Genomic DNA, 26008 nt, shown 5'->3' on the forward strand with positions numbered 1-26008 from the left:
AACCGCTATACCTCACTAGGAGGTCAGTGATTTTAATTTTTTCACCTATGGGTGAGTATTGTTCCCCGTATAATTGTTGGGTTTCTATCTCCCTCTTTCGAAGTTTCTTTGTATTAATTGTGTGTTGTATTTAATTTTTATTATTATCATTGTAATTCATTGGATTTCATTGTAATATCATATATGAATTGATCAAAATAATAATAATAATAATGCACTAGTTTACAATCTTATAGCAATATTAGCGAGATGAGGTCTTATAATCTCTATTCTCCCCTTCTTTTTTGATAGCAATTTCTCCCATCTTTGTATCTCATTTTAGCAGAAGCTTCGTGTATTGGATTGCCCTTTTTTAATCCCCCCCTCTCTCTCTCTCTCTCTCTCTCTCTCTCTCTCTTCAATTTCCTTCAATATGGGATGAAATGACCAAATGAAAATTATTTATGCAAGTGATAAGTATAAACATAATGAATTATCGTAGTGGTTTATGAAATGTCATTCTCATAACTCCAATGAAAGATTGATCGATTCAATGGTTCATTAACTTATAATATGATAAACATGATCAATTCCTTGAAAGTTACATAAATATGAAGCAAATGTTGTTAATTTTTAATTATTTACTGCAGGTTGTGAGAGCTTATCGAGATTGGAAAAGCTAGAGACGTTATATCTCACACAATATGAGTCCAATAGAGAAAACAAGTTCAACAAGAGCATCATTCTATGTTTGAGTTCATTGATATCTCTCAAAAACCTTTCTCTTCAAGGCAACAACTTAGGAGATCCTTTTCCTGCCCGAGGCATGTCTATCTTTATGAGAACTCCCAAAGAGAATATATTATCCATCCTTATCTTATTCATATCTACACAAGAACTGTTTCAGTGCAGAATTAATGGTGTTGAAAAACTTGGAGACATTGGATTTAAGCTTTAATGAGTTTAGCTCCCTAACAATAAAAGGTATGACTTAAGAACTTCCTAGATTCAGTTGAATAGAACTATCAATAAATTTTATATTTATATGTATGAGTTCATGTTTAAGCCACCTGCTATAGATACACAAGTATTATGACCTCGTTTGAAAACATGCTATTTTAGTAATTTTTTGGCACAAGTATAACTTACAATTGTTAGAAACCCTGTGATACACATGGTGTGACCTAACCATGAAGGACACATGGTACATCCACATATGGCCTAGCCATGAGGGACGCATAGTCAAGGATGCATAGTCTTGGATGCCATGAGGTACACATGGCCTTGTCAAAGATGGCTATATAAAGGTATGCTCAACATTGAGAAGATTACAACAATAAAAGCTAAGATCTCCTTTTATTCATCTATCTTGAGGTTACCATTTGAAAGCCTAAGAATTTGGAGTGTAGGTAAATATTAACAAACTCTCGTAACTTCTCGATTGACGGAGATTTTTCCAGATGAGACTCATAATTCAAGCATCTTATCTAAATTGTTTCCACATCAGATAATATGATTACCCGTATTTTTCCTTGAAGAACAATGGATCAAAAGTACATCTGTTTATTTGAAAGCAACTTCTTAAATATTGCTCTACCTATTTAGAATTACAACAATGATAGAGAGCTCTAAATTTTGAGTTCTAAAGAGAGCTCTAATGATGTGGTAAGGGTTAAAAAACAGAAACAAAGCCAAAACATCACATTAATGAAGTGGGGCTAACCCCTAGAGCTCCTTTAGAGCTCATGTTTTAGAGCTCCAAAACATTTTTGTTAGAATTATTATAGCTTGTTTACACGCTTCCCCATCTAGTTGTTTTTGTTAGCTTAGGCATTGAGTTGTAGCCGTTGGTATATGTTGTACAGCATATAAGAGTTTTAGAAATTAAATTTTTTGATTTTTAAAAGTAAAAATTTTGTTATAAAAAATATTTAGTGATCAATTTTTATCGTCGTGAGGATAATCGCTAAATAATCGTCCCAAAAAATCAAAAATAAGATTTTTAGCGACAAAATTTTGAAAATGTCACTAATAAATAGGAACAAAATGGTTTATTTATTAGGACAAAAAATTTGGTCCCAAAAGGATAAAATTCATCACTAATATCCAATTTTCGTTGCTAAAAATATAATGACACTTTTCGCAATAAAATATTTGATCCCTAAAAAATAATTTATCCTTAAATTTTTGTTTTTAAAACTTTAATTTTTTTTTTTTTTTTTTTTTTTTTGTAGTGATGGTTTTGTTGTGCCAACAGAAGCTCTTATATTACTTTTGCAATTATCAGGGGGAAAAAAAAAAGCATAGGAAAAATTAAGCACAAATAATAAACACAAAACACAATTAGGTGGTATACGTTTACCATCTTTGCCCAGCACAGTGACTACATTACAAAATACCCAAACAAAATAATACCACCTACAAACCACAACTTAATAGATATGACACCAAGGCATAACCCTTTAACCCCAAGCAGCACTACTCATTCTTCTTTAGTGAATCAACTCTATTACTCTTACAAAAAACATGCTCTCCCATGAGAGTAGAGCCCCTCAAACCTTGGGCGTATTAAAGCCTCTTTTAGACCAAATTATTATTGCAATGATCATGAAATTATTGCTGCAAGAATACTTAATAAAAGAAAAACCAACACCTAAAGATAGGAACTTGAGACAATTTCCAACAAGTTCACATAAAGAGAAAGACCATGAATCAATTAAAGCGAAGAGGATTTGACAAAGGCATTGGACAATGCATGGATTTTAGAGTGTTGTGTCATTCATTGAGCTTCAGAAGAGCATTTTAATGTCTACTTGAAATCAACAAAAAATAAAAATCTGATGCTATAACTTTGCATTTAGATAGCTAACACTTTCCTTGATAGTAACATCCAAGATCATAGATTTCTACTGTGCAATTATGTGTAAATAATGATGGAGCCATTCAATGATTGTGCTCTTGATTTTCAATTATTTAAATAAATAACAGAAAAGCCCAAAAAGAGAAAGCAAGATAAAAGAAAACGAAATAGAAGGCTGGGAAATAGTTGTTAGTACTTCTAGCTCTGCGACTTCTTTTGTTTCATTTTGTTTATTATTTATTATTTTTTATTTTTTTAACTGGTTCAACTTACCTATTGATTTGAAATTGAAAATATGATTAAATACGTTAGATGTTACTTATGAAAGAAATTGTCTACATTGTCTGGTTTTATACATAGCGGTTTGTGGTTTACCTAATTACTGTTTTTGGTGAAATAAAGGGGGAGGGCGGGGGGGGGGGGGGGGTGAGTGTGTGCACGCACTCATTCCATACCACTATATATATATTGTCTACAATTGTGAATCAGAGTGAAAGTCTTTTTAAAAAGTACCTAATTACCTGTAAAAGCACTAAGTCAGTCATTTTCACTTATGGATCTTTGGGGTTGACTTTTAATGACATTTGATCATTGTCATGTGCTCAGATTTTAAACTACTGTCTAATTTGAGCAAGATGAGACATCTGAATCTAAGTAATAATAATTTTGACAAGGATGCCTTCCAGATTTTGGGTGCTCTCCCATCCCTTAAGTTTCTATCCTTGGAGTCCAATAGAATCGAAGGACCACTTTCTAACCAAGGTACGTGTACTTTTTATTCTCAAATTCATGCCACTTAAGTCAATTTTTTTAGCTCCATTTGACTGTTGAGAAGACTCAAATAGTTGGAAAAATTAGGCCTTACAGCAAACAAATTGTGCAAACTTATAGTTCTTCTTTGTCAAATATATCTTTCTGGAATCTATTACTGCCATCAATGGCATCATTGTCCTTAAATTTTTTGAACATTACATTTTCATTTGAAATTGAGCTACTAACTGAGGTGCCCACAGAATATAGGTGACAACATCAATTTATATTTATCTCTATTTTCTTTATCGCAATCTAATTAACGAGTCTCTTCACCTGGGTTACAGAATTGACTTATAATCTTAGCAATCTAGAGGTCCTCCTCCTTAGAGGAAATCAGCTCAATGGAACGCTACCAATGGAAGGCAAGAATTTTGTTATTTACATTGTCTTAGGATCACCCTGCAATCTTGATTGTATTTTGTTAAGTTCTCTTACCTCTATTTTACCTTTGTCATATGTTTTGGTAGGTTTGACATCCTTCCACCATCTGGAGATCTTAGGTTTGAGTAGAAATAATTTCTCTGCAAGTATTCCTCCATCCATAGGAGCATTATCTTCTCTGAAAGCTCTGTCTCTGGCTCAAAATAACCTTAATGGTTCTTTACCAATTCAAGGTAAAAATTCTATTCGTTAAGGTTATCTATTATAAACTAAATGGCCAACAAAATAGAAATTCAAAGGCCAACAAAAATTCTATTGCTTTCTTTCTGTTTTTTTTTTTTTTTTTTTTTTTTTTTGCTTCATGCAAATAAATAAACTAGTATTGACAAAAACTATGAACTAGCATCATCTTTCTTTTTTCAAGAGTTAGCTGGTGTTCGATAAAATTGGAAGTTGAAAACTAAAAGTTGAGGAAAATTCTAATATACATCCCTTTAAAAAGGGTGTATCATATGAATTTCTAATTATGTTATTTTCTTCTTGTAACGCCCTCAAAATAATAACATTAAACCCATCAAACAAGACATGCGTTGACGTATAAACAAACCACCTTCTATTATTCATTAGCGTCTCATTACATAAGTATTACATGTTAACATCATAACAAAATGCCCTACGGGCTTACAGCTTTCCAAGTTAACACTTGGTTACAACAAAGAGTACTAACTCGATACACATTAAGCCCTTGGCTTGAAGTTACATGTAATACATCAAAAGTAAAACAACAAAACATGTCCGCCTCTAGCCTCCCAGCTATGTCCTTGGAGGTGGCATGCTTCCTGTACCTGAAAATGATGTTCCCATATAGGGTGAGCCACAGCCCAGTAGAAATACACTAAACCAACCATGAACAATGACTAAAACATTAGCAATTGATAGATGGCCAACACTGATACAATCACATAAATTTCATATTTATGTCTTACAACTTATGAGTCTAAGTTACCTTTCATTTTCCCTTTTTCAACAGATAAGCATGTCAGCTCTATCATCATTTCAACAGATATGTATAAAAACTATATCTCACATTCAGATAAGCATAAAAGCTATATCCACATTCTCAACAGATATGTATATCAACAATACCCACAGATAAGCATACAAGCTGTATCCACATTCTACAACAGATATGTATATCAACAATATCCACAGATAAGCATACAAGCTGTATCCACACTTCACAAAGATAAGCATATGAGCTCTATCTTCACTTCTCTAGACAAGCATATGAGCTCTGTCTACGGAGTTCATCCCCTATCTCCTCCCAATACCTATCCGGTTTAGAGGTACATCCCCTATCTTCCCCTAAACCGCGGAGTACATCCCCTATCTCCTCCTCTACACATAACGTATACAAACACAAAGGTTCTATATACAATCACACAATACATATAATTAATGTATTCTATCAACCGTCAAGTTCCATGACACATTTCATTGATTAGTTTCAGTTTACTTAATCATCAAGCATTGTCTACAACAATCACGACTATCCTCCACCGATAGCCCAAAGCAGTTATTTCTAAATAGAAAATAAATGCACAATGGATATTCAATCAACATTTCATTCCTTCATTCCTCTCAATTAATTATCTCAATTAATTAAACAATGTAATTAGGTCAATTCCCATAATTAACATTTCAACCCTTAGGTCCCATTTTCATCAATGATTCAACATTAATTCCATTTTCCATGCCAAACATGCATCTAGGTTTATTATGAATAAAACCCCAACTTTTGTAAAATTACACAAAAGCCCCAAACTTTCACAAAATTACCAAACCAAGCCCAACATCTCAAAATACCAAAATTTAAAGACAAAACCCATAGAGAGGAGTAGGTTATCCCTACCTCAAACCCGGAGCCTCAAAGGAGATGAAGATCAAAACCAAAATGCTCCAAACCTCGAAATTTTCTGATCAAAAGGAAGCCCTCGACGATCAACAACTTTTTTGTAAAGGCCAAAGATGAGCAAATCACTCCTACTAGATCAAAACCTAGAGAGAAGGTAGAGTCTAGAGTGAGAGGCTCAACAATGGTGATTTTTAGAAAAGTAAGAGAGAGAAGAGAAAGCAAAAAGTGATTTGAAAAGTCACAATTTCGAAACTTTAACCCAGGTCTCCGCTCGAGCGTAAAACACCCCGCTCGAGCGGCCACTCACAGACTTCCGCTCGAGCGGCCAACCTCCCGCTCGAGCGCAGAATGCACTCGCTCAGCACTTTTGCAGAACCAGACCTCCGCTCGAGCTCCCAACCCTACGCTCGAGCGTACAACACTGCACAACAAATACTGGATGGGTGTATTCCACGCTCGAGCGCCAACATCTACGCTCGAGCGGACAGGCCAAAAATCTGGGCAACTAGTTTTGGTTTCTAAACTCAACCAACCTGAAACAAACCCACCCAACACATCCCATAACTCAAATATGAAGTAAAGAGGATGCAAACAAGATAATAGTCAACTACCAACATCTACAGACACAAGTCTGGATCACTATACAACAAGGGTAAACCCGAGATCGCTATAACCTCCCCCCCTTAAAGAATTTCGTCCCCGAAATTAAGCACCAGTTTTCAAAACAAGTTTTCCTCCATTTTAAACAATGTTATATTTTAACATTCAACAATTCGACCCATTACCGGTCATCCCATCCCTTAAACAAGAGACATATCACAATATGTAAACAACATATGTACTTTCAACATGCATCAACATTATGCACTATCCTTCCAATTTCAACAATATGTTCAACAGATATAATGTTACATTCAACTTCCATATGAGGCAAGTTCCAAAACATACTACCAATAATCAAAACATTCTCAATGTTTCACAACTTAAGACATATATAAAAGCTCTTAAGTTCAACAAAATGTAAAATTCAAATACAAGATTACATATCAATAAACAAGTCCGGATATTTCTCACGGACTTCCAACTCACGTTCCCAAGTGGCTTCCTCCACTCCGTGATGTTTCCACAAGACTTTCACCAAAGGAATGGTCTTGCCACGCAGGACCTGATCCCGCCTATCCAAGACCCGAACCGGTCTCTCCTCATACGAGGCATCCTCATCTACCTCTAAATCAGTCCAATCTAACACATGTGATGGATCTGGCTCATACTTCCGAAGCATACTCACATGAAACACGTCATGCACCCCGGACAACTGCGGCGGTAAGGCTAACCGATAAGCAACCTCGCCAATCCTCTCAAGGATCTCAAAAGGACCAATAAACCGAGGGGATAACTTCCCACTCTTCCCAAATCTCATCAGGCCTCGCCTAGGTGATATCTTCAGAAAGACATGATCACCTACCTCAAACGCCAAAGGCCTCCTCCTACGGTCGGCATAACTCTTTTGTCGACTTTGGGCTGTAACAAGCCTCCTACGGATAAGTTCAACTTTCTCCGTCGTCTCCCTCACCAACTCCGGACCCAACAAAGGTGCATCACCCACCTCGGCCCAACAAACTGGAGACCTACACGGTCGGCCATACAAGGCCTCAAACGGTGCCATACCGATGCTAGACTGAAAACTGTTGTTGTAGGCAAACTCTACCAAGGGTAAGTGCCTCTCCCACGTCCCACTGAAGTCCAGGACACAACCCCGAAGCATATCCTCGAGGATCTGAATAGTACGCTCGGACTGCCCGTCAGTCTGAGGATGATAAGCCGTACTAAAGGTCAACTTAGTGCCCAAGGCACTCTGCAAACTCTGCCACAACCTAGCAGTAAAACGAGGATCTCTATCTGAGATGATCGTCACTGGGACCCCGTGCAATCTCACTATGTCCCGAATATACAGGTCGGCAAGATGATCTACCGAATCTCTCACGCGCATAGGAATAAAGTGCGCCGACTTAGTCAACCGGTCTACAACCACCCAAATAGCATCATTACCCCGTTGAGTCCTCGGAAGACCTACAACGAAGTCCAAAGTGACATGCTCCCACTTCCACTCGGCAATAGGCAAGGGTTGCAATAAACCCGTTGGCCTCTGATGCTCGGCCTTCACTTGCTGGCAAGTAAGACACTTCGATACGAAAACAGCCACATCTCTCTTCATACCCCGCCACCAAAACTGGCGACCCAAATCCTGATACATCTTAGTACCTCCCGGATGCACCGCAAGGCGCGAATGGTGAAACTCTCGGAGTACTTCCTCTCGGCAAGACTCCGGTACAAACAAACGGTCTCGGTATCTCACACTCAGGTCGGGATACACCGTCAAACCCTTCTCAACTTTCCCACTGGAGATCTTCTCTCGGAGGGATTCTACCTCAAGGTCACCTCTCTGTGCCTCTAACACTCTAGTCACAAGTGTAGGTTGCGCAACAACAGAAAACAAGGCCGCAGCCTCAACAGATTCGCCCAGTAGCAAATCAAACTCGCCAAGTGCTTCCAACATCTCCCATTCCCGGATGGCTATACAAGCTACATCACTAATGGTTTTCCTACTAAGGGCATCGGCCACAACATTGGCCTTTCCCGGATGATAATGTAACTCAAAATCATAATCCTCGATGAACTCCATCCATCTCCTCTGCCTCAAATTCAAATCTCTCTGTGTAAACAGATACTTCAAACTCTTGTGATCCGAGAATACCTCGAACCTCTCACCATAAAGGTAGTGCCTCCAGATTTTCAAGGCAAAGATCACAGCTGCTAATTCTAGGTCGTGTGTGGGGTAATTCTTCTCGTGTATTTTCAACTGACGTGAGCCATAAGCTACCACTTTCCCCTCTTGCATCAACACACAACCCAAACCCTCTCGTGAGGCATCACAATAAACCGCATAACCCAACCCTCTCTCCGGAATAATCAACACCGGAGCGGTGGTCAATCTAACTTTCAACTCTTGGAATGACCTTTCACAAGTCTCACTCCACACAAACTTGACTCCCTTCCGAGTCAGTCTAGTCAACGGTGACGCTAACCTGGAGAAATCTTTCACAAACCGACGGTAATACCCAGCTAATCCCAGAAAACTGCGGATCTCAAACACACTCTTAGGCTGTGCCCAATCTTGCACTGCCTCAACCTTGGATGTATCCACAGACACCCCTTCCCCGGATACCACGTGGCCTAAGAATTTGACTTCCCCCAGCCAGAACTCACACTTCCCAAACTTGGCATACAGCCTATGGGCTCTAAGTAACTCAAGCACCACTCTCAAGTGTGCCTCGTGCTCCTCCTCAGAAGACGAATAGATAAGAATATCGTCCACGAAGACAACCACAAATCGGTCTAAGAACTCCCGGAAAATCCGGTTCATCAAGTCCATAAAGACTGCCGGTGCATTGGTAAGCCCAAATGGCATCACCAGAAACTCATAATGGCCATACCGCGTACGGAATGCCGTTTTCGGAATATCCTCATCCCTGACCCTCAACTGGTGGTAACCCGATCTCAAGTCTATCTTAGAGAAACAACGGGAACCCTTCAACTGGTCAAACAAATCATCTATACGGGGCATAGGGTACTTATTCTTAACCGTAGCCCGATTCAACTTCCGGTAGTCAATACACAGTCTCAAGGCACCATCTTTCTTTTTAACAAAGAGGGTCGGCGCTCCCCACGGTGAAACACTAGGGCGAACAAAGCCCTTATCTAGCAATTCCTGGAGCTAAACTTTCAACTCAACCAACTCTGCTGGAGCAAAACGGTAAGGTGCCATAGAAATCGGCGCCGTACCCGGCACTAAATCAATAGAGAATTCTATCTCCCGGTGAGGTGGCAAACTAACAAGTTCTTCGGGAAAAACATCCGAATACTCACAAACCACCCTCGGCAACACAATCCGAGTCTCAACACACTCGCTACTCTCAAAACTAGCAAGTAAACCACTAAGCTCACTTCGCCCTCGCGAATCATACCCCGGTGGCAAAACACTACCAACCCGGTCTCCCAAGAAATGGAACCACTCCCCGCTCAAGGTACACAATGTAACCCTCTGGCTGTAGCAATCAATAACAGCCCGGTATGACGATAACCAGTCCATACCCAAAATAACATCAAAACCCTTCATGGGCATGACAACAAACGGAAAAGGAAGCCTATAGTCGGCGACCTCTATATCACATCCTCTAACACCCTGTTTCAGGATCAACTCACCGCCCAAAGGAGATACCACACAAATAGGAGATGCTAACTGTGCTAACTCCAATTCCAAAACAGATGCAAATGCAGCAGATACAAAAGAATGAGATGCACCCGTGTCTATCAACACACTAGCAACTGAGTTGCAAAACAGAAAAGTACCTCTCACTACCGATGGAGCTGGTACTAAATCCTGCGCGGTAACAGCATACACGCGCCCCGTAGGCCCCTGGTCTACCTGCTCACCTCTCGGAGCAAAAGACTGCTGCACAGACTGGGATGACGAAGCTCCCGGATTGGCCCTCGAGGCCTGCACAGACTGAGCTGGCTAAAAACCCTGCGTCTGCCTAGAACCAGACGCTCCCGAAGTGGCACTCAACTGTGGGCAAAACCTCTTCATGTGCCCAGGTTGTCCACACTGAAAACAAGTCAAGAGCTGCCCCCTGCCCAAACTCTGACTCTGCGGTCTAGCTGAAGAAGAAGCAGCTTTCTGACCTCCACCCTTCTGCGGGCAAACAGAAGCCTTGTGACCCAACTGGCCACACTTGTAACAGGTGAATTCCCCCTGACCACCTCTCCCGGAGCCAACACTCGGCACTGGAAAGGTCGATCTAGCAACACTACCCTGCGACTGCTGAGGGTTAGAACCCCTCTGCCTCCTGCCATCACCCTGACCATCCTGACTCCTCTTGGAGCCTCTCTGCCCCTCATCCTCTTCCTGCATCATAAGCTCCATATGAGCTGCAGCATCTACCAAGTGTCTATACTCCCGGATATAGGACCCACCAATTCTCAACTTGAGGCCCCGCCTCAACTTCCGCTCAAACTCATAGCAACGGCGTTCCTCAGACGCCACCAGTTCAGGTGCAAACCTGGACAAACTGGTAAAAGTAGCCTCAAACTCGGCCACTGACAAGCCCTGCTGATTAAGCCGGCTAAACTGATCCCTCAGCTTCTCTCTAGCTACTGCAGACAAAAACCTCTCCTGAAAAGCATTCACAAATGCCTCCCAAGTCCCACCAACACGAGCCTTCTCGTATTTCCACCATTGACCCGCATCTCCCTTCAGCTGGAAGGATGCCAAGGTCACTTTCAATGCTCCGTCCTCGATGCCGAGCATCTCAAACGTCTTCGTTGTCTGTTCGAGCCATTCATCTGCCTTAAGCGGCTCTTTAGGATCCCCGATAAACTCGTCCGGATTACACCGAAAGAACTCCCTCTTCAAGAAGGAAGGCCCTGTCTCAGCTGCCTGATTCTCAGCCCTAAGAATACCCAAAGCTCCTGCTATCTCTCTGGCCAAGGCACCCATGGCCTGCTGACCCACTGGCTCGGCCACATTGGCCTGACCAACTCCCTCCTGCACTGCCGGAATCTCACCCTGTAACGGTGCTTCCTGCCTCGCAGGTCTACCACGTCTAGCACCCCTTCCTCGTCCTGACATCCTAATAAAGGCGTCACAGAACGTTAGCACATTCACAAATGTGCCGAAACTAGACACTCACGTCCTAATGCATGGACAACTGTAATTCACTCCACATAAGCACATAAACACATAAGCACTTACGAATTTCATTTCCGGATAATGATAGTCCCGAGACGTTACTAGAGTTCCGGTTAGAAACAGCGTTGATCAAGTGCTTTTCCAACAAGACTCCCAGAAACTCAAGGATCCAATCAACATCCTAGAAATTAAATCCCATACCCACATAGTCACATAAGCATGTTATCAAATAAACACATAGCATATGGTACTACATCTACGTCTCTATCAAGCGAGACAAACCCACTGTGATCCTAATCACTTCCCACGTACCCAAAGTATTCGAACCCGGTACGCTCTGATACCAAGTTGTAACGCCCTCAAAATAATAACATTAAACCCATCAAACAAGACATGCGTTGACGTATAAACAAACCACCTTCTATTATTCATTAGCGTCTCATTACATAAGTATTACATGTTAACATCATAACAAAATGCCCTACGGGCTTACAGCTTTCCAAGTTAACACTTGGTTACAACAAAGAGTACTAACTCGATACACATTAAGCCCTTGGCTTGAAGTTACATGTAATACATCAAAAGTAAAACAACAAAACATGTCCGCCTCTAGCCTCCCAGCTATGTCCTTGGAGGTGGCATGCTTCCTGTACCTGAAAATGATGTTCCCATATAGGGTGAGCCACAGCCCAGTAGAAATACACTAAACCAACCATGAACAATGACTAAAACATTAGCAATTGATAGATGGCCAACACTGATACAATCACATAAATTTCATATTTATGTCTTACAACTTATGAGTCTAAGTTACCTTTCATTTTCCCTTTTTCAACAGATAAGCATGTCAGCTCTATCATCATTTCAACAGATATGTATAAAAACTATATCTCACATTCAGATAAGCATAAAAGCTATATCCACATTCTCAACAGATATGTATATCAACAATACCCACAGATAAGCATACAAGCTGTATCCACATTCTACAACAGATATGTATATCAACAATATCCACAGATAAGCATACAAGCTGTATCCACACTTCACAAAGATAAGCATATGAGCTCTATCTTCACTTCTCTAGACAAGCATATGAGCTCTGTCTACGGAGTTCATCCCCTATCTCCTCCCAATACCTATCCGGTTTAGAGGTACATCCCCTATCTTCCCCTAAACCGCGGAGTACATCCCCTATCTCCTCCTCTACACATAACGTATACAAACACAAAGGTTCTATATACAATCACACAATACATATAATTAATGTATTCTATCAACCGTCAAGTTCCATGACACATTTCATTGATTAGTTTCAGTTTACTTAATCATCAAGCATTGTCTACAACAATCACGACTATCCTCCACCGATAGCCCAAAGCAGTTATTTCTAAATAGAAAATAAATGCACAATGGATATTCAATCAACATTTCATTCCTTCATTCCTCTCAATTAATTATCTCAATTAATTAAACAATGTAATTAGGTCAATTCCCATAATTAACATTTCAACCCTTAGGTCCCATTTTCATCAATGATTCAACATTAATTCCATTTTCCATGCCAAACATGCATCTAGGTTTATTATGAATAAAACCCCAACTTTTGTAAAATTACACAAAAGCCCCAAACTTTCACAAAATTACCAAACCAAGCCCAACATCTCAAAATACCAAAATTTAAAGACAAAACCCATAGAGAGGAGTAGGTTATCCCTACCTCAAACCCGGAGCCTCAAAGGAGATGAAGATCAAAACCAAAATGCTCCAAACCTCGAAATTTTCTGATCAAAAGGAAGCCCTCGACGATCAACAACTTTTTTGTAAAGGCCAAAGATGAGCAAATCACTCCTACTAGATCAAAACCTAGAGAGAAGGTAGAGTCTAGAGTGAGAGGCTCAACAATGGTGATTTTTAGAAAAGTAAGAGAGAGAAGAGAAAGCAAAAAGTGATTTGAAAAGTCACAATTTCGAAACTTTAACCCAGGTCTCCGCTCGAGCGTAAAACACCCCGCTCGAGCGGCCACTCACAGACTTCCGCTCGAGCGGCCAACCTCCCGCTCGAGCGCAGAATGCACTCGCTCAGCACTTTTGCAGAACCAGACCTCCGCTCGAGCTCCCAACCCTACGCTCGAGCGTACAACACTGCACAACAAATACTGGATGGGTGTATTCCACGCTCGAGCGCCAACATCTACGCTCGAGCGGACAGGCCAAAAATCTGGGCAACTAGTTTTGGTTTCTAAACTCAACCAACCTGAAACAAACCCACCCAACACATCCCATAACTCAAATATGAAGTAAAGAGGATGCAAACAAGATAATAGTCAACTACCAACATCTACAGACACAAGTCTGGATCACTATACAACAAGGGTAAACCCGAGATCGCTATAACCTCCCCCCCTTAAAGAATTTCGTCCCCGAAATTAAGCACCAGTTTTCAAAACAAGTTTTCCTCCATTTTAAACAATGTTATATTTTAACATTCAACAATTCGACCCATTACCGGTCATCCCATCCCTTAAACAAGAGACATATCACAATATGTAAACAACATATGTACTTTCAACATGCATCAACATTATGCACTATCCTTCCAATTTCAACAATATGTTCAACAGATATAATGTTACATTCAACTTCCATATGAGGCAAGTTCCAAAACATACTACCAATAATCAAAACATTCTCAATGTTTCACAACTTAAGACATATATAAAAGCTCTTAAGTTCAACAAAATGTAAAATTCAAATACAAGATTACATATCAATAAACAAGTCCGGATATTTCTCACGGACTTCCAACTCACGTTCCCAAGTGGCTTCCTCCACTCCGTGATGTTTCCACAAAACTTTCACCAAAGGAATGGTCTTGCCACGCAGGACCTGATCCCGCCTATCCAAGACCCGAACCGGTCTCTCCTCATACGAGGCATCCTCATCTACCTCTAAATCAGTCCAATCTAACACATGTGATGGATCTGGCTCATACTTCCGAAGCATACTCACATGAAACACGTCATGCACCCCGGACAACTGCGGCGGTAAGGCTAACCGATAAGCAACCTCGCCAATCCTCTCAAGGATCTCAAAAGGACCAATAAACCGAGGGGATAACTTCCCACTCTTCCCAAATCTCATCAGGCCTCGCCTAGGTGATATCTTCAGAAAGACATGATCACCTACCTCAAACGCCAAAGGCCTCCTCCTACGGTCGGCATAACTCTTTTGTCGACTTTGGGCTGTAACAAGCCTCCTACGGATAAGTTCAACTTTCTCCGTCGTCTCCCTCACCAACTCCGGACCCAACAAAGGTGCATCACCCACCTCGGCCCAACAAACTGGAGACCTACACGGTCGGCCATACAAGGCCTCAAACGGTGCCATACCGATGCTAGACTGAAAACTGTTGTTGTAGGCAAACTCTACCAAGGGTAAGTGCCTCTCCCACGTCCCACTGAAGTCCAGGACACAACCCCGAAGCATATCCTCGAGGATCTGAATAGTACGCTCGGACTGCCCGTCAGTCTGAGGATGATAAGCCGTACTAAAGGTCAACTTAGTGCCCAAGGCACTCTGCAAACTCTGCCACAACCTAGCAGTAAAACGAGGATCTCTATCTGAGATGATCGTCACTGGGACCCCGTGCAATCTCACTATGTCCCGAATATACAGGTCGGCAAGATGATCTACCGAATCTCTCACGCGCATAGGAATAAAGTGCGCCGACTTAGTCAACCGGTCTACAACCACCCAAATAGCATCATTACCCCGTTGAGTCCTCGGAAGACCTACAACGAAGTCCAAAGTGACATGCTCCCACTTCCACTCGGCAATAGGCAAGGGTTGCAATAAACCCGCTGGCCTCTGATGCTCGGCCTTCACTTGCTGGCAAGTAAGACACTTCGATACGAAAACAGCCACATCTCTCTTCATACCCCGCCACCAAAACTGGCGACCCAAATCCTGATACATCTTAGTACCTCCCGGATGCACCGCAAGGCGCGAATGGTGAAACTCTCGGAGTACTTCCTCTCGGCAAGACTCCGGTACAAACAAACGGTCTCGGTATCTCACACTCAGGTCGGGATACACCGTCAAACCCTTCTCAACTTTCCCACTGGAGATCTTCTCTCGGAGGGATTCTACCTCAAGGTCACCTCTCTGTGCCTCTAACACTCTAGTCACAAGTGTAGGTTGCGCAACAACAGAAAACAAGGCCGCAGCCTCAACAGATTCGCCCAGTAGCAAATCAAACTCGCCAAGTGCTTCCAACATCTCCCATTCCCGGATGGCTATACAAGCTACATCACTAATGGTTTTCCTACTAAGGGCATCGGCCACAACATTGGCCTTTCCCGGATGATAATGTAACTCAAAATCATAATCCTCGATGAACTCCATCCATCTCCTCTGCCTCAAATTCAAATCTCTCTGTGTAAACAGATACTTCAAACTCTTGTGATCCGAGAATACCTCGAACCTCTCACCATAAAGGTAGTGCCTCCAGATTTTCAAGGCAAAGATCACAGCTGCTAATTCTAGGTCGTGTGTGGGGTAATTCTTCTCGTGTATTTTCAACTGACGTGAGCCATAAGCTACCACTTTCCCCTCTTGCATCAACACACAACCCAAACCCTCTCGTGAGGCATCACAATAAACCGCATAACCCAACCCTCTCTCCGGAATAATCAACACCGGAGCGGTGGTCAATCTAACTTTCAACTCTTGGAATGACCTTTCACAAGTCTCACTCCACACAAACTTGACTCCCTTCCGAGTCAGTCTAGTCAACGGTGACGCTAACCTGGAGAAATCTTTCACAAACCGACGGTAATACCCAGCTAATCCCAGAAAACTGCGGATCTCAAACACACTCTTAGGCTGTGCCCAATCTTGCACTGCCTCAACCTTGGATGTATCCACAGACACCCCTTCCCCGGATACCACGTGGCCTAAGAATTTGACTTCCCCCAGCCAGAACTCACACTTCCCAAACTTGGCATACAGCCTATGGGCTCTAAGTAACTCAAGCACCACTCTCAAGTGTGCCTCGTGCTCCTCCTCAGAAGACGAATAGATAAGAATATCGTCCACGAAGACAACCACAAATCGGTCTAAGAACTCCCGGAAAATCCGGTTCATCAAGTCCATAAAGACTGCCGGTGCATTGGTAAGCCCAAATGGCATCACCAGAAACTCATAATGGCCATACCGCGTACGGAATGCCGTTTTCGGAATATCCTCATCCCTGACCCTCAACTGGTGGTAACCCGATCTCAAGTCTATCTTAGAGAAACAACGGGAACCCTTCAACTGGTCAAACAAATCATCTATACGGGGCATAGGGTACTTATTCTTAACCGTAGCCCGATTCAACTTCCGGTAGTCAATACACAGTCTCAAGGCACCATCTTTCTTTTTAACAAAGAGGGCCGGCGCTCCCCACGGTGAAACACTAGGGCGAACAAAGCCCTTATCTAGCAATTCCTGGAGCTAAACTTTCAACTCAACCAACTCTGCTGGAGCAAAACGGTAAGGTGCCATAGAAATCGGCGCCGTACCCGGCACTAAATCAATAGAGAATTCTATCTCCCGGTGAGGTGGCAAACTAACAAGTTCTTCGGGAAAAACATCCGAATACTCACAAACCACCCTCGGCAACACAATCCGAGTCTCAACACACTCGCTACTCTCAAAACTAGCAAGTAAACCACTAAGCTCACTTCGCCCTCGCGAATCATACCCCGGTGGCAAAACACTACCAACCCGGTCTCCCAAGAAATGGAACCACTCCCCGCTCAAGGTACACAATGTAACCCTCTGGCGGTAGCAATCAATAACAGCCCGGTATGACGATAACCAGTCCATACCCAAAATAACATCAAAACCCTTCATGGGCATGACAACAAACGGAAAAGGAAGCCTATAGTCGGCGACCTCTATATCACATCCTCTAACACCCTGTTTCAGGATCAACTCACCGCCCAAAGGAGATACCACACAAATAGGAGATGCTAACTGTGCTAACTCCAATTCCAAAACAGATGCAAATGCAGCAAATACAAAAGAATGAGATGCACCCGTGTCTATCAACACACTAGCAACTGAGTTGCAAAACAGAAAAGTACCTCTCACTACCGATGGAGCTGGTACTAAATCCTGCGCGGTAACAGCATACACGCGCCCCGTAGGCCCCTGGTCTACCTGCTCACCTCTCGGAGCAAAAGACTGCTGCACAGACTGGGATGACGAAGCTCCCGGATTGGCCCTCGAGGCCTGCACAGACTGAGCTGGCTGAAAACCCTGCGTCTGCCTAGAACCAGACGCTCCCGAAGTGGCACTCAACTGTGGGCAAAACCTCTTCATGTGCCCAGGTTGTCCACACTGAAAACAAGTCAAGAGCTGCCCCCTGCCCAAACTCTGACTCTGCGGTCTAGCTGAAGAAGAAGCAGCTTTCTGACCTCCACCCTTCTGCGGGCAAACAGAAGCCTTGTGACCCAACTGGCCACACTTGTAACAGGTGAATTCCCCCTGACCACCTCTCCCGGAGCCAACACTCGGCACTGGAAAGGTCGATCTAGCAACACTACCCTGCGACTGCTGAGGGTTAGAACCCCTCTGCCTCCTGCCATCACCCTGACCATCCTGACTCCTCTTGGAGCCTCTCTGCCCCTCATCCTCTTCCTGCATCATAAGCTCCATATGAGCTGCAGCATCTACCAAGTGTCTATACTCCCGGATATAGGACCCACCAATTCTCAACTTGAGGCCCCGCCTCAACTTCCGCTCAAACTCATAGCAACGGCGTTCCTCAGACGCCACCAGTTCAGGTGCAAACCTGGACAAACTGGTAAAAGTAGCCTCAAACTCGGCCACTGACAAGCCCTGCTGATTAAGCCGGCTAAACTGATCCCTCAGCTTCTCTCTAGCTACTGCAGACAAAAACCTCTCCTGAAAAGCATTCACAAATGCCTCCCAAGTCCCACCAACACGAGCCTTCTCGTATTTCCACCATTGACCCGCATCTCCCTTCAGCTGGAAGGATGCCAAGGTCACTTTCAATGCTCCGTCCTCGATGCCGAGCATCTCAAACGTCTTCGTTGTCTGTTCGAGCCATTCATCTGCCTTAAGCGGCTCTTTAGGATCCCCGATAAACTCGTCCGGATTACACCGAAAGAACTCCCTCTTCAAGAAGGAAGGCCCTGTCTCAGCTGCCTGATTCTCAGCCCTAAGAATACCCAAAGCTCCTGCTATCTCTCTGGCCAAGGCACCCATGGCCTGCTGACCCACTGGCTCGGCCACATTGGCCTGACCAACTCCCTCCTGCACTGCCGGAATCTCACCCTGTAACGGTGCTTCCTGCCTCGCAGGTCTACCACGTCTAGCACCCCTTCCTCGTCCTGACATCCTAATAAAGGCGTCACAGAACGTTAGCACATTCACAAATGTGCCGAAACTAGACACTCACGTCCTAATGCATGGACAACTGTAATTCACTCCACATAAGCACATAAACACATAAGCACTTACGAATTTCATTTCCGGATAATGATAGTCCCGAGACGTTACTAGAGTTCCGGTTAGAAACAGCGTTGATCAAGTGCTTTTCCAACAAGACTCCCAGAAACTCAAGGATCCAATCAACATCCTAGAAATTAAATCCCATACCCACATAGTCACATAAGCATGTTATCAAATAAACACATAGCATATGGTACTACATCTACGTCTCTATCAAGCGAGACAAACCCACTGTGATCCTAATCACTTCCCACGTACCCAAAGTATTCGAACCCGGTACGCTCTGATACCAAGTTGTAACGCCCTCAAAATAATAACATTAAACCCATCAAACAAGACATGCGTTGACGTATAAACAAACCACCTTCTATTATTCATTAGCGTCTCATTACATAAGTATTACATGTTAACATCATAACAAAATGCCCTACGGGCTTACAGCTTTCCAAGTTAACACTTGGTTACAACAAAGAGTACTAACTCGATACACATTAAGCCCTTGGCTTGAAGTTACATGTAATACATCAAAAGTAAAACAACAAAACATGTCCGCCTCTAGCCTCCCAGCTATGTCCTTGGAGGTGGCATGCTTCCTGTACCTGAAAATGATGTTCCCATATAGGGTGAGCCACAGCCCAGTAGAAATACACTAAACCAACCATGAACAATGACTAAAACATTAGCAATTGATAGATGGCCAACACTGATACAATCACATAAATTTCATATTTATGTCTTACAACTTATGAGTCTAAGTTACCTTTCATTTTCCCTTTTTCAACAGATAAGCATGTCAGCTCTATCATCATTTCAACAGATATGTATAAAAACTATATCTCACATTCAGATAAGCATAAAAGCTATATCCACATTCTCAACAGATATGTATATCAACAATACCCACAGATAAGCATACAAGCTGTATCCACATTCTACAACAGATATGTATATCAACAATATCCACAGATAAGCATACAAGCTGTATCCACACTTCACAAAGATAAGCATATGAGCTCTATCTTCACTTCTCTAGACAAGCATATGAGCTCTGTCTACGGAGTTCATCCCCTATCTCCTCCTAATACCTATCCGGTTTAGAGGTACATCCCCTATCTTCCCCTAAACCGCGGAGTACATCCCCTATCTCCTCCTCTACACATAACGTATACAAACACAAAGGTTCTATATACAATCACACAATACATATAATTAATGTATTCTATCAACCGTCAAGTTCCATGACACATTTCATTGATTAGTTTCAGTTTACTTAATCATCAAGCATTGTCTACAACAATCACGACTATCCTCCACCGATAGCCCAAAGCAGTTATTTCTAAATAGAAAATAAATGCACAATGGATATTCAATCAACATTTCATTCCTTCATTCCTCTCAATTAATTATCTCAATTAATTAAACAATGTAATTAGGTCAATTCCCATAATTAACATTTCAACCCTTAGGTCCCATTTTCATCAATGATTCAACATTAATTCCATTTTCCATGCCAAACATGCATCTAGGTTTATTATGAATAAAACCCCAACTTTTGTAAAATTACACAAAAGCCCCAAACTTTCACAAAATTACCAAACCAAGCCCAACATCTCAAAATACCAAAATTTAAAGACAAAACCCATAGAGAGGAGTAGGTTATCCCTACCTCAAACCCGGAGCCTCAAAGGAGATGAAGATCAAAACCAAAATGCTCCAAACCTCGAAATTTTCTGATCAAAAGGAAGCCCTCGACGATCAACAACTTTTTTGTAAAGGCCAAAGATGAGCAAATCACTCCTACTAGATCAAAACCTAGAGAGAAGGTAGAGTCTAGAGTGAGAGGCTCAACAATGGTGATTTTTAGAAAAGTAAGAGAGAGAAGAGAAAGCAAAAAGTGATTTGAAAAGTCACAATTTCGAAACTTTAACCCAGGTCTCCGCTCGAGCGTAAAACACCCCGCTCGAGCGGCCACTCACAGACTTCCGCTCGAGCGGCCAACCTCCCGCTCGAGCGCAGAATGCACTCGCTCAGCACTTTTGCAGAACCAGACCTCCGCTCGAGCTCCCAACCCTACGCTCGAGCGTACAACACTGCACAACAAATACTGGATGGGTGTATTCCACGCTCGAGCGCCAACATCTACGCTCGAGCGGACAGGCCAAAAATCTGGGCAACTAGTTTTGGTTTCTAAACTCAACCAACCTGAAACAAACCCACCCAACACATCCCATAACTCAAATATGAAGTAAAGAGGATGCAAACAAGATAATAGTCAACTACCAACATCTACAGACACAAGTCTGGATCACTATACAACAAGGGTAAACCCGAGATCGCTATACTTCTTTAGTTATGTCATTTTATTTTTTAATTATGACTAATTTTCTTCTCTAGTTATGACATTATTTTAGTTATGACACATGAGTTCTTTAATTATGCCTCAGGCTGCATTTAATTATGATATTTTTTTCATTTTTTTAGTTATGACTCAAAAAATTAAAATTATGCTATTTTTCTTTTAAGTTATAAGGTGCATATCATGCACACTTTTGAAGGGTGTGCACCGTAGTGTTTCCCAAAAGTTGAAAATTAAGTACTGAAAATTGAAAACTGAATTCTTTAAATTAAAAAGTTGTTTGATAAAAATTTAAATGCTGAATTGTTTGATATGTAGAAGATTAAATTTGAAAATTATTATTTTAAATTGTATCTTTCAAATTTTATATTGTGATGGTGGTGGTGGTGATGATAGTGAGGTTATAACAGTATATGTTGATGCTTGTGCTTATGTATTTATAAATTCAGTCAATATAGTTTCATATCATTTAGAAAAAAATTAACTTTTAGCGTAAATTTTTAGACCCATTTGAATTTTTAAGTGATATTAATTGTGATTATCAAATGAATGTAATTGATTTTTATTTAATACATTTAGTTTTAAATATTGAATTGTGCTACCAAACAGCACTTTATATACATATTATAATAGGAACTTTTATTACAGAGTATTATATAAATCTATGGCATTACAAACTATACGTGTTTCATAAGCTTCTTGTTTTGTAGGTTTGTGCAAATTGAAGAAACTTGAAGAGTTAGATCTCAGCTATAACCTCTTTGTAGGGATCCTTCCTCCATGCCTAAGCAATATGAGATCTCTCAAGTTTTTTGATATTTCTCTAAACCAATTCACAGGAAACATTTCTCCATCTCTGTTTGGAAGCCTTTACCCCCTCGAGTACATTGGTCTTGGTCATAATCGTTTCAAGGGTTTATTCTCATTCAGCTCATTTGCAAACCATTCAAACCTTGAGGTGGTTGAATTGATAAGTAACAATGACAAATTTGAGGTAGAGACTGAATTGACAGATTGGATTCCCATGTTTCGGTTGAAAGTCCTTGTTCTATCAAACTGCAATCTGAACAAGCTCTCTGGCGATGTTCCGAAATTTCTCCTTTACCAAAACAAGCTAATGTTCATTGATCTCTCCCACAATAACTTGAGAAGGTCTTTCCCTGGCCACTGGTGAACAACATGAGACTAGAAATTTTATTCTTGCAGAATAACTCTTTTGTTAATCCATTTTCTTTGCCACAATACTACTATATAAGTACTAACAGAATTGACGTCTCTAACAATCGCTTAAGTGGGAAAATTCAAGCCAATATTGGGGATATGTTTCCATATATTCAGTACTTAAACTTATCCAGGAATGCTTTTGAAGGTGGTATCCCATCCTCATTTGGTAAGATGAGTAAGTTGTCTGTTCTGGATTTATCCACTAATAATTTTTCAAGGGAGGTGTCAAACAAGTTAGTTAGGAATTGTAGATTTTTATGGATTTTAAAATTATCAAATAACAATTTTCGTGGTCAAATCTTTTTAATTGACTTCAACTTGGCTAATATAGAGGCTTTGCAATTGAATGATAATCAATTTACAGGACCTCTGACAAATGTGCTCTCCAAATTGCCTGAATTGAATTTCCTTGATATTAGCAACAACTACATGTCAGGTAAGATTCCAAGTTCAATGGATAACAAGACATCGTTACAAACACTAATCATGCGAAATAATTCATTCAATGGTGATTTTCCATGTGCACTGGTTCCAAGTGCGTTTATGGACATCTCTTATAACTCATTTTTGGGATCAATACTTCCTTCTTGCTCAAACCCAAACCTACAACACTTGAAGCATATGCATTTGCAAGGTAACAAGTTTACAAGGTCAATTTCAATAGCTCTCCTTAATTCGTCATATCTTTTGACTTTGGATATTAGAGACAACATCTTTTTTGGCAGCATTCCTGATTCCATCAGACTACTTTCCAAACTTAGAATTCTTCTGTTCAGAGGGAACCAACTAAGCGGTTCAATTCCAATTCCATTGTGTCAACTAAATCAGATAAATTTGATGGACCTTTCCAATAACTATTTCAATGGTTCTATACCTCCTTGTTTCAATACTATCACCTTTGGCACGATAAAGGCTAGTGACCGACCCTTAATGCAAGAACCTTTAAATAATTTTGGTGGGTTTACAACTTACCGATACAGAGGTATAATTGAGAGCAAAGTTGTGCCCCTTGATGAAGTAGACAAAGTTGAGTTTGTCACAAAAAGTAGGAGTAACTCTTACAAGGGCAACATCCTTAATTTCATGTCTGGATTGGATCTGTCACATAACAAACGAATAGGTAACATACCTTTTGAATTAGGAAATCTAAGTAATGTTCATGCACTGAACTTATCTCACAATCTGTTGACTGGACCTATCTTGAAGACCTTCTCAAACCTTACCCAAGTAGAGAGTTTGGACCTTTCTTACAACAGTTTGAGCGGCAACATCCCAACAGAACTAATCAATCTAAATTTCTTGGAAGTGTTCACTGTGGCTCACAACAATTTATTAGGTAAAATATTAGATAGGAAAGCACAGTTTGGGACCTTTGAAGCGAGCAGTTATGAGGGAAATCCATTTCTTTGTGGACAGCCATTAGAGAAAATTTGTACAGCCATTGTTGACTCACCACACTTGCCAACGACAGTATCCTGAGATGAAATTGGGGGAAATGGTATGATATCGATCTAGTGGCATTTTCTGCAAGTTTTGTCAGAACATACATCACTTTCTTGTTTGGATTTGCTGCTATTCTTTACATCAACCCGTATTGGAGACAAAGGTGGTTCTATCTGATTGAGGAGGGTATGTATTCTAGTTACTATTTTGTTTCTGATTCTCTTTGCAAGATATCACGCCTTCTGTATTAGTAGCTATGGTTTGTTTCCATGGACAAGTATAGCAAATGTTGTTTTCTGATTCGTTTTACAAGCTATTAGGCCTTTTGTATTATATTAGCTATGGTTTGTTTCCATGGACAAGTATGGCAAATGTTGTAATAGTGCTAGCTTTATGTTGCTTATGAATGAATAAATGGAGACACACTAAGCATTATTGGTTACTTGTTTTCATTTCATTTCAAGCTGCTTGGAAATATTGCTATGAAAACATATATAGGGTCCTAGAAAATATATATATATATATGTATGTATATATGAAAACATATATAGGGTCCTAGAAAATATATATATATATATATATGTATATATGTATATATGTAATTTGGAAGCAAAGTTTGTAAGGTTTTTGGTAAGTATAGCATTTCCCTTTATACTTTGAAATAATTTGGATATATGAAAAAGTTCATTGGATATCAAAAAATTGACAAAAATACAATACATATATAAGAAATCTGTTTCAATTCTTTGATTGACAATTACTTTGGCATGTGTGACTAGCTAGCTACTTATCAATTTAAAATAGAGAAACTAATGTCTAGGACATGAAAAGTTTGAAATTACAAATTAGAAATGTTTTTCTTTAAGATTGAGATTATGTCATGTTTGGCAACAAGTACCATCCACTCATTATTCATAAGGTTGTGTTTGGTTTATGGATTTGGATAGGAATTTGAAAAGGAAAAAAGAAAAAGTGTGTGAAATGTAACTATATTTCACCCACATTTTTCTTTTCTCTTTATAAATTCCTACCTAAATCCATATACCAAACACAACCTAAATAGACCAATCACTTATTGTTTATGTTATTAGTCAAGTGTTACAAATTCTAAATTGAATTTTACTAAACTCATACCTAAATAATTAAATAACAAATGTTACACTTTTACTATCTTCTTATGTAAACATTTGATATACCCTATTATGTACCTCAATCACAACCATTAATGTAATGGATTCCACATAAGTTGTATTAATATCCAATGATTATGATTGTATTATATGAAATAATATACTGAATGTAGTATAAAAAGATAAGTGTAATATTATTGATTATACAATTTTTTATATCCCATTGCAGACTGTAGACACCCCATTTTTGACCGACCTTAAGACTCAGACGTCACCGATTGAGCGCTTGGTGATGTCGCATATTGTGCTCATTCTGAGGTTGCGGAGTCTCGGCTGCGAGCCTTACCTCCGGACTTTCGGACTCTTTTGTGCCTTGCCTCGGTTTACGAACCAGGCTCTGTTTTCTCTGTTTTCTCTTCCCGAAGGGAGGGAGAGGTCTCGTAGACCATCTCTCAGTGGCCGTAGGCTACGTTTCGCGGTCGTAGGCCATTTTTCCCGTTTGGAGCCCGGTTTCTAGTTTTTCGGAGCCGTCGGCCATGTGCCTCGGTTCGGGACCGCTTAACCACCTCCGTTTGCTCCGATTTTTGGCATACACCTTATTTCCTCCCTTTTGAGGGACACTGTGGTCTAAA

The 26008-nt window shown here is 40.9% G+C and overlaps 1 protein-coding gene across 3 annotated transcripts; it reads left to right on the forward strand.

Annotated features, from left to right (window-relative positions):
• Positions 1–3306: 3306 nt before the first annotated feature.
• LOC114273634 (cuscuta receptor 1-like) lies at positions 3307–24703 on the forward strand. Of its 3 annotated transcripts, none has more exons than XM_082908950.1 (3): positions 3314–3601; positions 3937–4266; positions 22290–24703. In XM_082908950.1, the coding sequence occupies exon 3, from the start codon at positions 22759–22761 to the stop codon at positions 24280–24282; it is 1524 nt and encodes a 507-aa protein (XP_082765076.1). In that variant the 5' UTR covers positions 3314–3601; positions 3937–4266; positions 22290–22758; the 3' UTR covers positions 24283–24703. The 3 variants fall into 3 exon arrangements, with proteins under 3 accessions (XP_082765077.1, XP_082765076.1, XP_082765078.1); XM_082908952.1 differs by having other exon boundaries at positions 3381–3601; XM_082908951.1 differs by lacking the exon at positions 3937–4266 and having other exon boundaries at positions 3307–3601.
• The last annotated feature ends 1305 nt before the right edge of the window (positions 24704–26008 follow it).

The sequence above is a fragment of the Camellia sinensis genome, chromosome 15 (genome assembly GCF_055761805.1).
Source record: "Camellia sinensis isolate YWXY chromosome 15, ASM5576180v1, whole genome shotgun sequence".
NCBI lineage: Eukaryota > Viridiplantae > Streptophyta > Magnoliopsida > Ericales > Theaceae > Camellia > Camellia sinensis.

Excerpts from the sequence above, each read along its gene's own strand:
- LOC114273634 (XM_082908951.1), top strand. The coding sequence starts at position 22,759 with ATGAGACTAGAAATTTTATTCTTGCAGAATAACTCTTTTGTTAATCCA.